The sequence below is a fragment of the Saccostrea echinata genome, unplaced genomic scaffold (assembly GCF_033153115.1).
Source record: "Saccostrea echinata isolate AGI-Se365-2 ecotype Australia unplaced genomic scaffold, CSIRO_AGI_Sech_v1 ptg000064l, whole genome shotgun sequence".
NCBI classification, from domain to species: domain Eukaryota; kingdom Metazoa; phylum Mollusca; class Bivalvia; order Ostreida; family Ostreidae; genus Saccostrea; species Saccostrea echinata.
In genome coordinates, this window is record NW_026889813.1 from 4,401,155 (window position 1) to 4,415,250 (window position 14,096).

At 32.7% G+C, this 14,096-nt stretch overlaps 1 protein-coding gene across 1 annotated transcript; it reads left to right on the forward strand.

Annotated features, from left to right (window-relative positions):
• Positions 1-1,206: 1,206 nt before the first annotated feature.
• Positions 1,207-8,917, forward strand: LOC133175942 (proteasomal ubiquitin receptor ADRM1-B-like). Its single transcript, XM_061311097.1, has 10 exons — positions 1,207-1,443; positions 3,959-4,075; positions 4,183-4,312; positions 4,748-4,810; positions 5,777-5,864; positions 6,880-7,079; positions 7,191-7,214; positions 7,312-7,472; positions 7,646-7,748; positions 8,718-8,917. Exons 1-10 carry the CDS (start codon positions 1,246-1,248, stop codon positions 8,807-8,809), a joined length of 1,176 nt encoding a protein of 391 aa, XP_061167081.1. The 5' UTR covers positions 1,207-1,245; the 3' UTR covers positions 8,810-8,917.
• The last annotated feature ends 5,179 nt before the right edge of the window (positions 8,918-14,096 follow it).

Consider the following 14,096-nt stretch of genomic DNA (forward strand, 5'->3'; position numbering starts at 1 on the left):
AGTAAAATGAGTCGCAACTGTAACCCCTTAAATTAAATATTTCCTTTGAAGGTAACCTGAACATCTCAAATTGCTATTTATGTTGAACAATTTTACTTCATAAGTCAGAATTGTACAGATGGAAAATTCATTCATAAAAATCTGTTTAGATGTTAAAATAATTATCAAATTGAAAGTATTTCTTTTCTAAAGCTAGCGGAGCATTTTAAACTGAAATAATTATCTCCACTGGCTTTGTCTTCTAAATCATGGAATGAATATATCTTTAGAGGAGTTGATTTGTTTTGATTGCAATTTAAAGCTGTGATCTGGAGGGCAATTATCTCTTCCCAACAAGAGAGAACTCTAACTTAATGACACACACCTTCCTTTTCTTTATTATTGATCAAACAACAAAGATCGAAATACATGTACAACAAATGTGTGTTGCATAGCTGAATAGACCTAAGAAGGGTGGTTCAAAATTCATATTTATAAACATAGATCAAAAAATTCAAAATTAACATAATGATTAGAAAGAAACTAGTTTATTATTATCAAGCCAATCATTTAATTATTTATTTGTAAGCATTAACCTAAGATTTTCTTTAATTGAAGGATTGAGGATATGTTTTAACAATAAAATAAAAACCAGTAAAATGGGGAGGTAGTGGTAACAATATATCATGAATATATCATGAATGTGTATTATATAAAGTAATTGAATGTAATTGAAAAAGTAATTGAAATTACATGGTATTTTTTCAATGTAATTAATTAAATTACAATTACAAGTAATTGAAAAAATGTTCAATTACAAATTACTTCCAATTACTTCAAAAGATGTAATTAATTACAGTCAATTACAATAACTTTTTTCAATTACCCCTGGAGTGTACATATGTTTTCACCTCTTTTTAAGAATAAATATAATATTGCCTATTTGTATCGTGATATTCACACTTTGAATTGTTTATTATAATGGTTCGTTTGTAGGGTATATATATTATATTTATTCCGCGGTAGATCGAAAGAATTATGTTGAAATTGAATTTTACTGAGGTCTATATTTTTTATAGCATTTTCCACAATAGATTTGCTAATAATGATGTCAATAATTTGAGGCCGACCTGTGAGGACTGTAGTGTCATATGTGACGGGCCGAGGTGTCGGTGGGCCGAGACGCCTGTCTACCTACAGATAGTATACTTCCGGCGATTGTTCGGTTACTCTTTGCCTTTTCCTATCTTCAGACATTGAAGAAAAATGGCTTCTGGAGCATTGTTTGGAAGTACTGGGCGTTCTCAAAGCAAAAACCTGGTCGAATTTAGGGCCGGGAAAATGTTTATGAAGGGTAAAATGGTACACCCTGATAAGAGGAAGGGACAGGTGTATGTATACCAGTCAGATGACGCCCTGATGCACTTCTGTTGGAAAGACCGCACCACAGGGACCGTTGAAGACGTAAGGATTTTGTATTGTCATCGTTATTTTTTCCGAATTATCTCTAACCGAGTTTAGATAAATGTAAAACACTTCCTTCAAAACTGAATACTTCAAGTTCTGTATTCAAAATATATATCACAGAATATTACTATGTGTCAACAAGATTATCATGTATTGTACACGGCACCTAACGCATACATGTAGCGGTTTAACCCCCCTCCCCCCCCCCCCCCCCCCAAAATGAGAATTTTAGTCAGACTCGAAAACTTATCAAAAATACATGAATTCTTAACCTATCATACCTATATTCCAATATCTGTTATCATTTCCCAGATTTCTTAAGTCCTGTATGATATATAAAAGTATTATTGAGGTAAGAAACAAAACTTATAAACAAACAGGGGTCCCCACTGAAGGGGAGTTCAAGACATACAACTTTGTTTCACTAGGGCTGTGCTATATCAATATTCCGGTATATTATGATTCGTTGCCAAAAAATATTGTATTGCGATACGTTTATTCAATACCGATATACCAGCAAAATGTCTGGTCTTTGGATTTCTACAGTAAAAGGAGGGTAGGGTGTAGGGCTGCCATGAATCAGAAAATTTTCAAATCGATTCGGTTCAAACAAAAACCTTGATTTTTGAATAATTTAGATTTGATTATTAGAAATAGAATTTTTTTTATTATTGCATAAAATCTGTAACAGGGTTCGACATTCACGCTCGTCACCTCGTCATTTCCACCCCTGATTGATTTTGGACGACCTGATTTTCAGTCTGGCTCGCCCAAATGACGACCTTGGACGAGTTGGGAATTTTCAATTATGATGTTTAATATTTTAAAATAAACTTTATAAGGCCTTGAAAACATTGTTTCCGGTAACCCGACTGACCCATTCAATTAGCAGCCGCGTGGATTTTTCATTCTGTCAAATCTGTGTTTGATCAATCAGCTGATGTAATTTTTACCAAAAGTGTTAAATTAAGTTTTATTTGAGATATAAAACAACAATCACCATAAATATAAAGAGTAATGATCATTATTGTAACATCTAGTATTTCCCCCACAACTTTCTGATGTTCGTTTTCTGCTGCTAGACAGCCATGTAGGGTGTCCACTGTAAACATCACACCTGGTTAATTCAGTCCAGGGATGTTTGACCCCCTTTATTAAGGCCTTTTTGGTAAGTGAAAATGAATGTTTTAAACTAGAAACTTTATTTTGTGTCAATAATGAATATGTGAGGTGAGAATGTATATTAGCAAAAAATAAATAAATAAATAAAATCCCATCCTACCAACCCTTGATTAATTGGGAATATTATACATGAAAAAAAAATAATTTTTTTAAAGTCCAATTAGCATTCCGATTCTGCTTATTAATATTTGTTGCTTGTTTCTTTGTTTGATAATATACTGGAAGACAGCTTTTGATATTCCAAAAATATTTGGTTTACATTTTATAATAGCATAACCTCTGTTTAATATTTTAACAAATTTTAAACTATTGTAAATTTTTGTTTCTTTTGATATTTTGTTCGGGCGACCTGAAATTCAATCGGGCAACCTGAAATCAGTACCAAGGTTGCCCAAATGGCGAGACCAAATTTTAACGAGTGTCGAACCCTGCTGTAATGTTTGATAATTCAAAATAAATAATGAAACGCACTTTTATTAGATTTTTAAGATAATATGGAATAGGGGTGAAACGATACACCTCCTTCACGGTTCAATACGTATTGTATAATTTTGTCTCGGTACGGTTATTTTTGATATGATACATTTTGATAGAAGGAAACAAATTCAACGTTGTTTTATGCTTTCTTTTACTAAATCAAGTCACTTTATTTACGAATTTTTATTTGCAAATTGACTAGAAGAAATGGATTAGATTGATTTGACTGTCAAAATTATTTTATAAACTATCAGTCCTCAAAAATTTACGTTTTCTAGACTTACTTACACTGAGTAACGTGTTTTACCTTATGCAAACCCAACTGAATAACGATCACGACCGAAAAATGAACCAAACCGAAAAATAGAGATTTTGCACCGTGTATCAAACCGAGAAAAAATACCGCGGTGAATCGATACCGCGGTGAATCGTTTCACTCCTAATATGGAATGTAAAGCCAAGAAACAAAGGAAATGATAATTTTCTTAATTAATATTTTAAGAAAACTTAATTTTCTCTGTGTTTCTACTATAACTGATACGAGTATGTCATTAATAATTGACATTATACATGTACTTGCAATCTCTCTGAGAAATCAAATTGTAGAATTCTCAGTACAAAACAAGCTGATACAATGGGAGCATGATATCTTGACTTATTGGAGAAAATATTTGTTTATAATAAGTTATTAAGTATTTATACATGTTTGCAGTTATGTAGAACAAAGAAACATTGCGTTTAAGTGTGGGAAGTACTTTCATATATGGTTGTCTTGAGATGACTATTTACTAAAAGACTTTTCATGTTTCAGTAAATGCATTGGCTAAGTTTTTTTTAAATGTCTTCTTTGCAGGATTTGATAATATTTCCAGAGGACACAGAGTTCAAGCATGTGCCCCAATGTACCACTGGTAGAGTATATGTTCTTAAGTTCAAGTCTCCAGCCCGCAAGTTCTTCTTTTGGATGCAGGTAAAGAAAGATGATATCTGATGAATTGTTGGAAATAAATTTTCTGCAGGAAATCTTCCAAATTGAATGATTGAAATTGATGGATGAAATTTATGTGTGTTGAACAGGAACCCAAGACTGACAAAGATGAAGAGTTTTGTAAGAAAGTGAATGACAATTTGAACAACCCACCCACCCCAGGTTCAAGCAGAGGTGGCGGCCTGGGAGCTGGTCTACCCTCAGAACTCAGTGGACTAGGTATGACCAGTTTTCAATATCCAGGACTTTTAGTCCCACTGAGTGGGAGAGACTGAAGTTTTACTGCTTATTTGAAATCTGTTTATTGACAAATACGTTATGCTTATTGAATATGGACATTTTCAGAAAAGTGCATTTAAACCTCAATATCTTGCACAAAGCCGGACTAACAGTTTTGGAGAGTTCTACATGTCAGAACTGAAACTCACACTCAAATTTTGGATATTTACTTACTTGTACATTTTCAGCATACCAACTTTGATCTGTTAAGTTACCTGTCTCATAAGTTTAAATCTAACAGTCATGTATGCTATGAAATAATAAAGGCAATACATTTAGATTAAGATATAGAAGACACTGAAGATAACAAATAGTCCACGTGTATTTTTTTTTAAAGCAAATGCCATTAATTAAATGTTGGGTACTTTATAACAGGGGAGTCAGATTTGCAGAGTATCCTTGGTGGAATGAGCCAGCAGCAGTTCATGCAACTGATTGGTGAGATTTCAAAATTCATTCATAAACAATCATCATTGTACAAATACTAAAAAAAAATTAATACAGGGTGATCCAAAATATCTGATACCTTATTAAAACTCCCACATGGCACAATAAAATTTAATAAAATATTTCAAAATTTAATACATGCTTTGACATTTTCTGCAATATATGTCATGTATAATTTATATTTTTTTTAATCTTATGAAGTAATGCAGTTATTTACAGCACATTTCATACATGACGTCCCTTTTAATCAAGCATAAGATAATGTCTCCTTTCAGAGTTTGTGATCCCATTTCTACACCTGTCTGGAGTAATTTCTCAATTTCCTTGTGTATTACAAACTTGAAATTTCTCAAGGAAAGTTGTTCTATTTTTATATATTGGGGGAAAGTTGGATATTTGAAATATCCCCTTAGATAAAGTCCATTGGGCTAATAGTTTTGTGATGTCATAACACCGCATGTGTCGACATCAGTGTTTTCTAGTAGTATTACTAGTTCATGAAAATGATAGGCATAGCAGTTTAAAATGATGTATAAATGAAATATGTTCAGTGAAACCTGTCTAATCCTATATGCACTTGGAGACAATTTTTGGCAGAATAAAAAGGATGTCAGTGGAAAATAGTAGAATGGGAATGAAAGTAATGGTCAGAGTTCACAGTGAAATGGATTGCACAGGTGTTGGACTGGACAGTTTTCACTGTACTAATATGATAATTTTTTTCAGGATCAAAGCAATACAGTATCAGATATTTTGGATCACCCTGTATTTTATATAATGTAATATCTATTAAAGCAAATACTTTAACATTGCTTCTGAATCTCAGAATGCGGACTTTAATCTTTGAAAGTAATAATACATTCTAAGAACTTCCAATATATCTTTGTGTTTACCTTCCAACTAAGACATACAAAAGTATCAGAACATTTTAAATATAACCAAATGTATGACTTGTAGGGGGAATGGGGATGGGAGGTCCAGGAGGAGGGTTGTCTGCCCTGATGGGAGGTCGACCCAGTAGTGCACAGTCCACTGCATCAGAACCGTAAGTATTGCTGGTGGTCATTCTGAAAGAAGGTGATCAGCAAAAGTGGCTTTCAGTTACTTAAAATGTTTGTGAGAAATAGGAAGTGTGATTATTGGGCTAGTATTCCATAACTAGGACATCAACACTATAGAGAAAATGTTTAAAGTAATTTTATATTATAAATATAGTTTTAGGTCTGTTAAAGTTGATGCACATTTGTGTATCATGTGTAATTTGTTGAACAAAAATTTGTGAACTTTACATATGCATGTAATTTTAGGGTACAATTTAACAAGCAATTTTCCACTAGATTACAGAGCTCCAGATAATTTTTTACCCCAAAGTGTATTCCTGATTTTCAAATCAATGCAGATTTTGCTTTTCAGCAAAATAATCAAAGAGTATTTTGTTAATCTATTGCTCTTCTGACATCTAATGTGATTTTTAGCTTGTTATCGAATAAGTGTTTTTGAAAGAGGAATGTAAAAAAAAAAAAGAAAGACATTTTCTACAGTTATCAATTAGGTTAACACATGGTTAAGGAAATTATACAAAATTTTGTCAGCTTTTAGCCATAACTGAGAAACAATTTCGTTTTTTTTCACCAGAAAGACCATACGAGAGGCAAAGTTCCACAGGCACACAGAACTCCATTTAATACACTTAATCAAAATTTCCTTTTGATAACAATTCAAACACTGAGCTGACTTCATTTCACATAATTAGTTAACATTCAATCTGTCGTACACAGTACTTTCCTATTGTAATGCTTATTCATGATTGCTAAAACGTAATTGTACACCCTGTTTTAATTTTTAATGCGTATTTTGAAAAATTCAATGCATGTCTCTGCAAATACGCACCTTATCTGGAGCTCTGGATTAAATACTCCAAAAATGAAACTGGCACTTTGTGTTTGATGTAAAAGAAGGGGTCTCTTAGCCTTCTTGTTTATGAGGTACATTTGAAAAGTACTAAATTATATCAAAAGAGAAATTCTGTCTGTTGAAATGAATTGTGTTTGTTTTTATAGGCCCATGAGGGTACAGTCTTCCCCAGGGACAAGAGGAAGTGGGGGTGGATCCGAGTCCTCCCAGAGACCTGTGACGGCAGCAGCCCTACCTTCACAGACCCCTACTACCACTGCTTCCCAACCAGCAGGTGCTGGAAACACCACACCGAGACAAGCTATAAGGCTTAGTGACCTACAGAACATACTCTCCACCATGAATGGTGGGTCTAAAGAATAATGATATTGTACAATATTATCTTCTCATTTGAATTTAGATTTTGTGGAAAAAATTATTTATACGTATGTTTATGTCTGTATCTTACTATTTGCAGTGCCCTCTGGACCCTCCAAGGACCGTAAGTAATGATTTTTAGCATTTAAATTGTTCTCATAAAAAAAAAAATATACCATTATGTTATTACACAGGATAAAATAATTGTGCTTTGTTTTCAGAGGTGGACCTAGTGAGTGCTCTGAACCCTGAGTCCATGATACCCATTCTGGCCAATAAAGAAGTACAGGAGAGACTGATTAAGTTTCTCCCCGAGGGTGAGTCCCTCCCTAAAACTGAGGCTGAGCTCCGAAACACCGTACAGTCTCCTCAGTTCCAACAGGTGAGTGGAGGAAAAGATTTCTTCCGTATTCTTTCTCTGAATATCTCTGTAAAGTATATTTGGCATTCTACACAGTCAGGATTATAATTCTACAAAATGACAAATAAATATAAGAGGTAGTATCACGTTTCTTTTACTGTATGTTTTGTTAATTCCTTAGTTTGTATTTTCAGGCCCTGTCTTCATTCAGTTCTGCCCTTCAATCTGGTCAGTTAGGACCCCTGATGTCACAGTTTGACCTTGGGGAGGATGTGGCCACTGCTGCAGCACAAGGAGGTCAGTTATCCCCCCCCCCCTTGCTTGAAGAGAGATGGGGTATGTCTTTACTTCTAGGGGTACCCATCTCTTATCTGCAACTCCTTTACAACTGGATAAAATTTAATGAGATTTTCACAGAATCTTTTAACATAGTGGCATTGTGCACCTCCTAGTTTAATTTTTGATCAGACAAACATTTGGGGTTTCCCATAGTAAATCATTGACCCTGCCATTCTCTCTATTGTATTGGGGGTACCAATCTCTTATCTGGAACTTCTCCTATACCACTGAATGAAGAGGTATGAAATTTATTGAGACTGTCACATAATCTTTTTTTTTTCATAGTGCCATTATGCACCTCCTATTCGACGTTTCCACTGAACACATAATTATTTATTAAGGGTTTCCCAATGCGAAACATGGACACAGCCATTCTTTCAATAATATTGGGGGTACCCATCTCTTCCTATACTACTGAATGAAATGTAATGAGACTTTCATAGAATCTTTATTACATTAGTGCTATTGTGCACCTCCTATTATACATTTTGATTAGACAGATATTTTGGGTTTGCCATAGCAAAAAATGGACTTTGCCATTATACTTGTATGGGGGGGGGATATCATTGTGTGTTCTCATGATCAGTGCTCACAGTACCTTTAGTTATTTATTCATTTTTTTAAATTTATTTTATTGAAACGGAAATGATAATTTATATGAATTTGAAATCTAGACATGCTGACATTTTACGCGTTCAAAAAATTTTATTATTTTCTGCAAGTTAAGATATGTGATGTTTTTCAGTTTTTGATACTTTTTGTGATGTATTCCATATATAATTATATATATACCATTACTTTTGTGATATTTTTAGATTTGGATACTTTTGTGATGTTTTACAGATTTAGATACTTTTGTGACGTTTTACAGATTTAGATACTTTTGTGATGTTTTACAGATTTAAATACTTTTGTGATGTTTTACAGATTTAGAAGCTTTTGTGAAGGCTATGCAAGAACAACAGAAGAAGAAAGATGAGAAAAGAGAAAAGAAGGAAGAAAACATGGATACTGATTAAGATTTCTTCATATGATAAACTTTAAGTTTATTGAAAAAATAATTACTGATATAAGTATTGATTTGGAAAGAAATATCCATATTAGAATAAATCTGCATATTAACCTCACTGGGAATTTTTGATTTTTCGCTAACATAATTTACCTTTATACTGGAGAAGTTAATGAAGTGTTCTAAAGAAACATTGAGTATTCAAAGTACAACATGGTAATAACACTGTGATAAATTTTCATATTTGTTTGAGGATAACAGTACAAGACTTTAACATGCTTTACAAACCATTACTCTTTGAAAATTTATTTCTCAAGTACTTAATTCTTATATTAGATATAAAGTACCAGTATTTATAATTTGCATTTGTATTGAACATATAAAAGAGAACATATAAAGAGAATGAATTTTTTAGAGTGCATTATAGAACATAGAATAGATGGGTTCTAAAGAGCTAGGTTCACTTTATTCATAAAATGGTCCTGCCCATATACCAATTAATTGACCAAGTCTTAACGTCCGATTTCAAACGTCAATATAAAGTAGAGACTTAGTGCTTTCATTTTCTATATAAAAAGTTTCCTCTGAGAGTCCAGGTACATGCTTTGTGAAATTGCAATGTTCTTGAATTTTGAAGAAAGACGGTCTATTTGAGTACCTTCAGCGAAGATTCAAAATATGAGGCCACCCCTCGATCCAAAAAATAAAAAAAATGGATTATAAGCTCCTGAAACAGTTCTTTCATTATAAAATTAAACATTGTGGATCAGAGGTTGGGGTCTATGCAAAATACTGAAAAACAACTTAAATTTTTAGCCTATTTTTGAAGAAATTTTAAGGATTTGAGGATGATGACACAATTCATGACATCATAATACATGGACAAGGGTACATGTGAAATATATTGCATTTTCAACGAAAACTGAGCAGTTCTAATTTTTCAGAAATTCCATACATGTTAACTCTTTTTTTTAACGCTTTTTTACTCCATCTCCCGCCTACCGCTTTTATTCGAAAATCTACCTCTTTTCTACAAAATCCATTTTTGGTTCTCTTGAGTAGCCATTTTTGAAGACACATCATAAAATCTCGCGTGATTTGAACTGGGAGCATTCAAAAGATTTTTTTAACCCGATGTTTACACAGATTCCAAGCACGTGTTTGACAACGACAGGTGCAGCAATCTTCGTGGGCACACTTGTTTCAGACATTCGGGCGATGACCCGGTTCACTTTTATCACATAACATTCTGACCCGGTTAGTGTCGCTGAAACGAGTGAAAATCTGTCACCAACCAAATTTTTTTAGCTTGGAAAAAGCAGCGAATTTTATCATTTCTTTTAAGAATGACAAAGACACAGTACGACACAGTACCCATGAATCATATGAACATTTTGATTTTAGTGTATCATCCACAAGTCAACCTGACGATAAACTTATCATTTTTATATGGTTCAGACTTGAAACAAATAGATTAAATAGAACTAGCCTATGCACACATAGAAAATCGTTTTGGAAAATCCTACTGTGCATAGGAGGTATAGAAGTAAATCCAGGACCTAACTATAGTGAAACCAAAAACAACAATGATGAGAGCGACATACAGTTTGAGTGTTTTAAACAAAAAGGAATGCATTTTATTCATCTTAATGTCAGATCGCTATTGCCAAAAATATCTGAACTTCGACTTTTAGCATCTAAATCTAAACCAGCAGTGATAGGAGTCACAGAAACATGGCTAGATGAATCAGTATTGGATAGTGAGATAAACATAGATGATTACTCAATTCTTAGGAGAGATCGTGGTAGAACTGGAGGGGGAGTTTGTCAATATATACTCAATAAGTATGCATTTTCTCGACTACCAGACCAAAACAATTTGGAAGCAATATTTATCAATGTATTCTTACCAAAAACAAAACCTATACAAGTTGGAATTTACTACAGACCACCAAATCAATCAGATTTCTTGGAAGCTTTTGAAAATAGTCTTCAATCCCTGAGAGCTGAATATGAAACATATATTTTCGGTGATTTTAATATTGATTTTAAGCCAGCACATCCTTTATATAAGGCATATGTCCAGATCTTGAACATTTTTGACTTAGAGCAAATTATAGATAAACCTACAAGAATTACGGATGTTACAAGTACAACTATTGACCATATTTTAACGAACAGAAAAGAAAACCTAATGCAATTCGACACAATATCTACTGGACTCAGCGACCATTCCATTATATACTGTTCTAGGCGCATATCGAAAGGGCATTTTAAACATCATAATACCATAAAATTGAGATCACTAAAGAACTACAGTTCAGAAATCCTACAAGAAAAATTAATACAAGAAGAATGGAATCAATGTTTTACAAGTTCTGTGAATGAATCCTGGAAAACTTTCCAAAACATCTTTAATAAAGTTTTAGATGAAATAGCCCCTATAAAAGAAGTTCGACTTAAACAACGTACCGAGCCATGGATTACCCAACAAATTCTGGACCTTATCAGTGAAAGAGATCGGGCTCTGTATCAACACAGGAAATCGGGACAAAAAGAAGATTATAAACTTTTTTGCGAACTAAGAAATAAGACACAAAGAGAAATAAGAAAAGCGAGATCTGAATTTTTCTCCAATAAAATCGAAGAAGACAAGGACAACCCAAAAAAACTCTGGCAACACCTTAAGGATATTGGACTTAAAAATAAACAAAAACAAGATATTAAAATTTCTTTAAATATAGGTGGCAAAGTGTGTCATGACCCAAAAACCGTTGGTAATTATTTCAACGAATTTTTCATAAATGTAGCTTCAACATTGGTTAACAAATTACCCAAGTGTTCAGATATTTTTAATACTGACTCTGTAAACTTTTTATCATTTTATCAGAAGAAAAAAGTTGAAAATTATAATTTTATACTTAAAACTGTTAATGAGGATTTTATTTATAAAGAACTTTTAAAACTCAATCCCAACAAAAGTACAGGTCTGGATGACATCCCAGCTAGATTTGTTAGAGATGGAGCAAACTTTTTGAAAATACCTATTACATATATAATAAATCTTTCTATCTCTTCTGGTATTGTTCCCAATGATATGAAAATAGCTAGAATCAAACCTCTGTACAAAAAAGGTAGCTCACTTGATGTTGGAAATTATAGACCTGTCAGTATTTTGAGTATTGTTTCTAAGATTTTAGAGAAGGCGGTTCATATACAACTTGTTAAATTTTTAGACCAATATAAAATCTTGTATGATTTTCAGTCTGGTTTTAGAGGACATTTTTCTACTGAAACTTGTTTAATACATTTGTTTGATTTTATAAAAGGAAATACATCAAAGGGTCTATTTACAGGTATGGTCATGTTGGACCTTCAAAAGGCTTTTGATACTGTAGATCATGAAATTTTATGTAAAAAACTTAATGCCATTGGAATAAGAAATACTGATTGGTTCAAATCTTACCTATCAAATAGAAAACAGTTTGTACAATTAGAAAATATTATGTCTGACCCAGGTACAGTAAAATGTGGTGTACCGCAAGGCAGTATTTTAAGCCCTCTACTATTTTTAATCTATGTCAATGATATGGCTTCCAGTATTGATCCTGACTGCAAACTTATTTTATATGCTGATGATAGTGCAATCTTATTTTCTCATAAAAATGTAGATTTTATTTCAGAAAAACTTAGTACTGTTTTAAAACAATGTTCAAATTGGCTAGTAGATAATAAGTTATCTCTACACCTTGGGAAGACTGAATGTATTTTATTTGGATCAAGAAAGAAGCTTTCAAGTGTCCAAGATTTTCACATTGAGTGTAATGGACATACAATACATTCTATGGAAAAAGTTAAATATTTAGGAGTTTTTGTTGATCAATTTCTGAGTGGTGAATTTATTGTTGAGTCCATTGTACGAAAAGTCAACAACAGGTTGCGTTTTTTATACAGACAAGCTCGTTTTTTGGATATAAGAAGTAAAATGTTATTATGTTCTGCTCTTATACAATGTCATTTAGATTATGCTTGCTGTGCATGGTATGCAGGTTTGTCAAAGAGTTTGAAAAAGAAATTACAAGTATGTCAAAACAAAATGGTAAGATTTATTCTGAATTTAACTCCTTTACATTCCATAAACTACAAAGTGCTTAGTACATTAAATTATTTAAATATAGAAGACTGGGTACGACAACTCAGATTAAACCATGTGTATAACATATATCATGGTTGTGCGCCATCCTATCTAAGCGAAAATTTTACTTTAAGGTCAGCCGTGTCTTCACGAAACACTAGAGCATCCACTAATGAAGATTTTTTTATTCCTCATGTGAAAACATGTCAAGCGGATACTTTTTACTATAATGGCATTAAGGACTGGAATTTTTTACCAGCTTCTATTAAATGTACTAAAGGAAAGAGTACTTTTAAGAAACAAGTTAAGAGTTTTATCTTACAAAACGGCATTTTAGAACATGAAAGTGATATGTTTTAGCATTAACTTATAAAACATATTTTATTATTTTATTGATCCTATATGTTGTCATACTTAAATTAAATTTAACGTGTAAGCAACGCAGTGCTAAAATTATAGTGCCAAAAATTGTTATAGTGCTTTAATGATGAAACATTGTATTTTTATCTTATTTAGGGTAGGACCCCATTGGAAATAAGCTCTCCAGCTTTAATGGGTTATCCTGGTATCAACTAGTCACTATCTAAAATATGGTTTCCTGAATATCTATTTATAAATCTATTTAAAATTTATGGATTCTCAAATATTGTCTTTCAAATGACTATGTACATTTATGTGTATTTGTTTTATGTATGATGACATATGATACCAAATAAATGATGATGATGATGAAAATCCAGCCGAAAAATGGCTGCTACTGTTATCGGTACTGTTGCTGTAATAAATAAATTTTCTGAACGCACGAGGACAGCGATTTTTTTGGATGTATTTGCATTTTAATTTTTATTAGATTTATTCAATGCACAATCTGTGAATTTGGAGCCAATCGCAACTTCTAGGGCCTTTCCGACTAGCGGAAAAAGTTGTTTTTCCGACCTCTGACGGAAAGACCCGAGATGATGCGATTGATTTGGAGCACAGGTCTCTGTTACAAACAAAACTGAAAAGTAACTTTAAAAGTAAAAAAAGAAGGTTGGTCGTGCAAATATAAACAAACATGTTGTAAAAGTTACTTATTATCTCAGTACTGTATGTTTATTGAAACTGAAACTTCTGCAAATGATAAAAACAACGAATATTTCATCATCAAGAAAATTTCTAC

Bases quoted from the DNA above. Each gene is read 5' to 3' on its own strand.
- LOC133175942 (XM_061311097.1), top strand. From the start codon at position 1,246: ATGGCTTCTGGAGCATTGTTTGGAAGTACTGGGCGTTCTCAAAGCAAA. The intron at 4,313-4,747 runs GTATGACCAGTT...ACTTTATAACAG, and splicing joins CTCAGAACTCAGTGGACTAG to GGGAGTCAGATTTGCAGAGT. The intron at 7,080-7,190 runs GTGGGTCTAAAG...TACTATTTGCAG, and splicing joins CATACTCTCCACCATGAATG to TGCCCTCTGGACCCTCCAAG.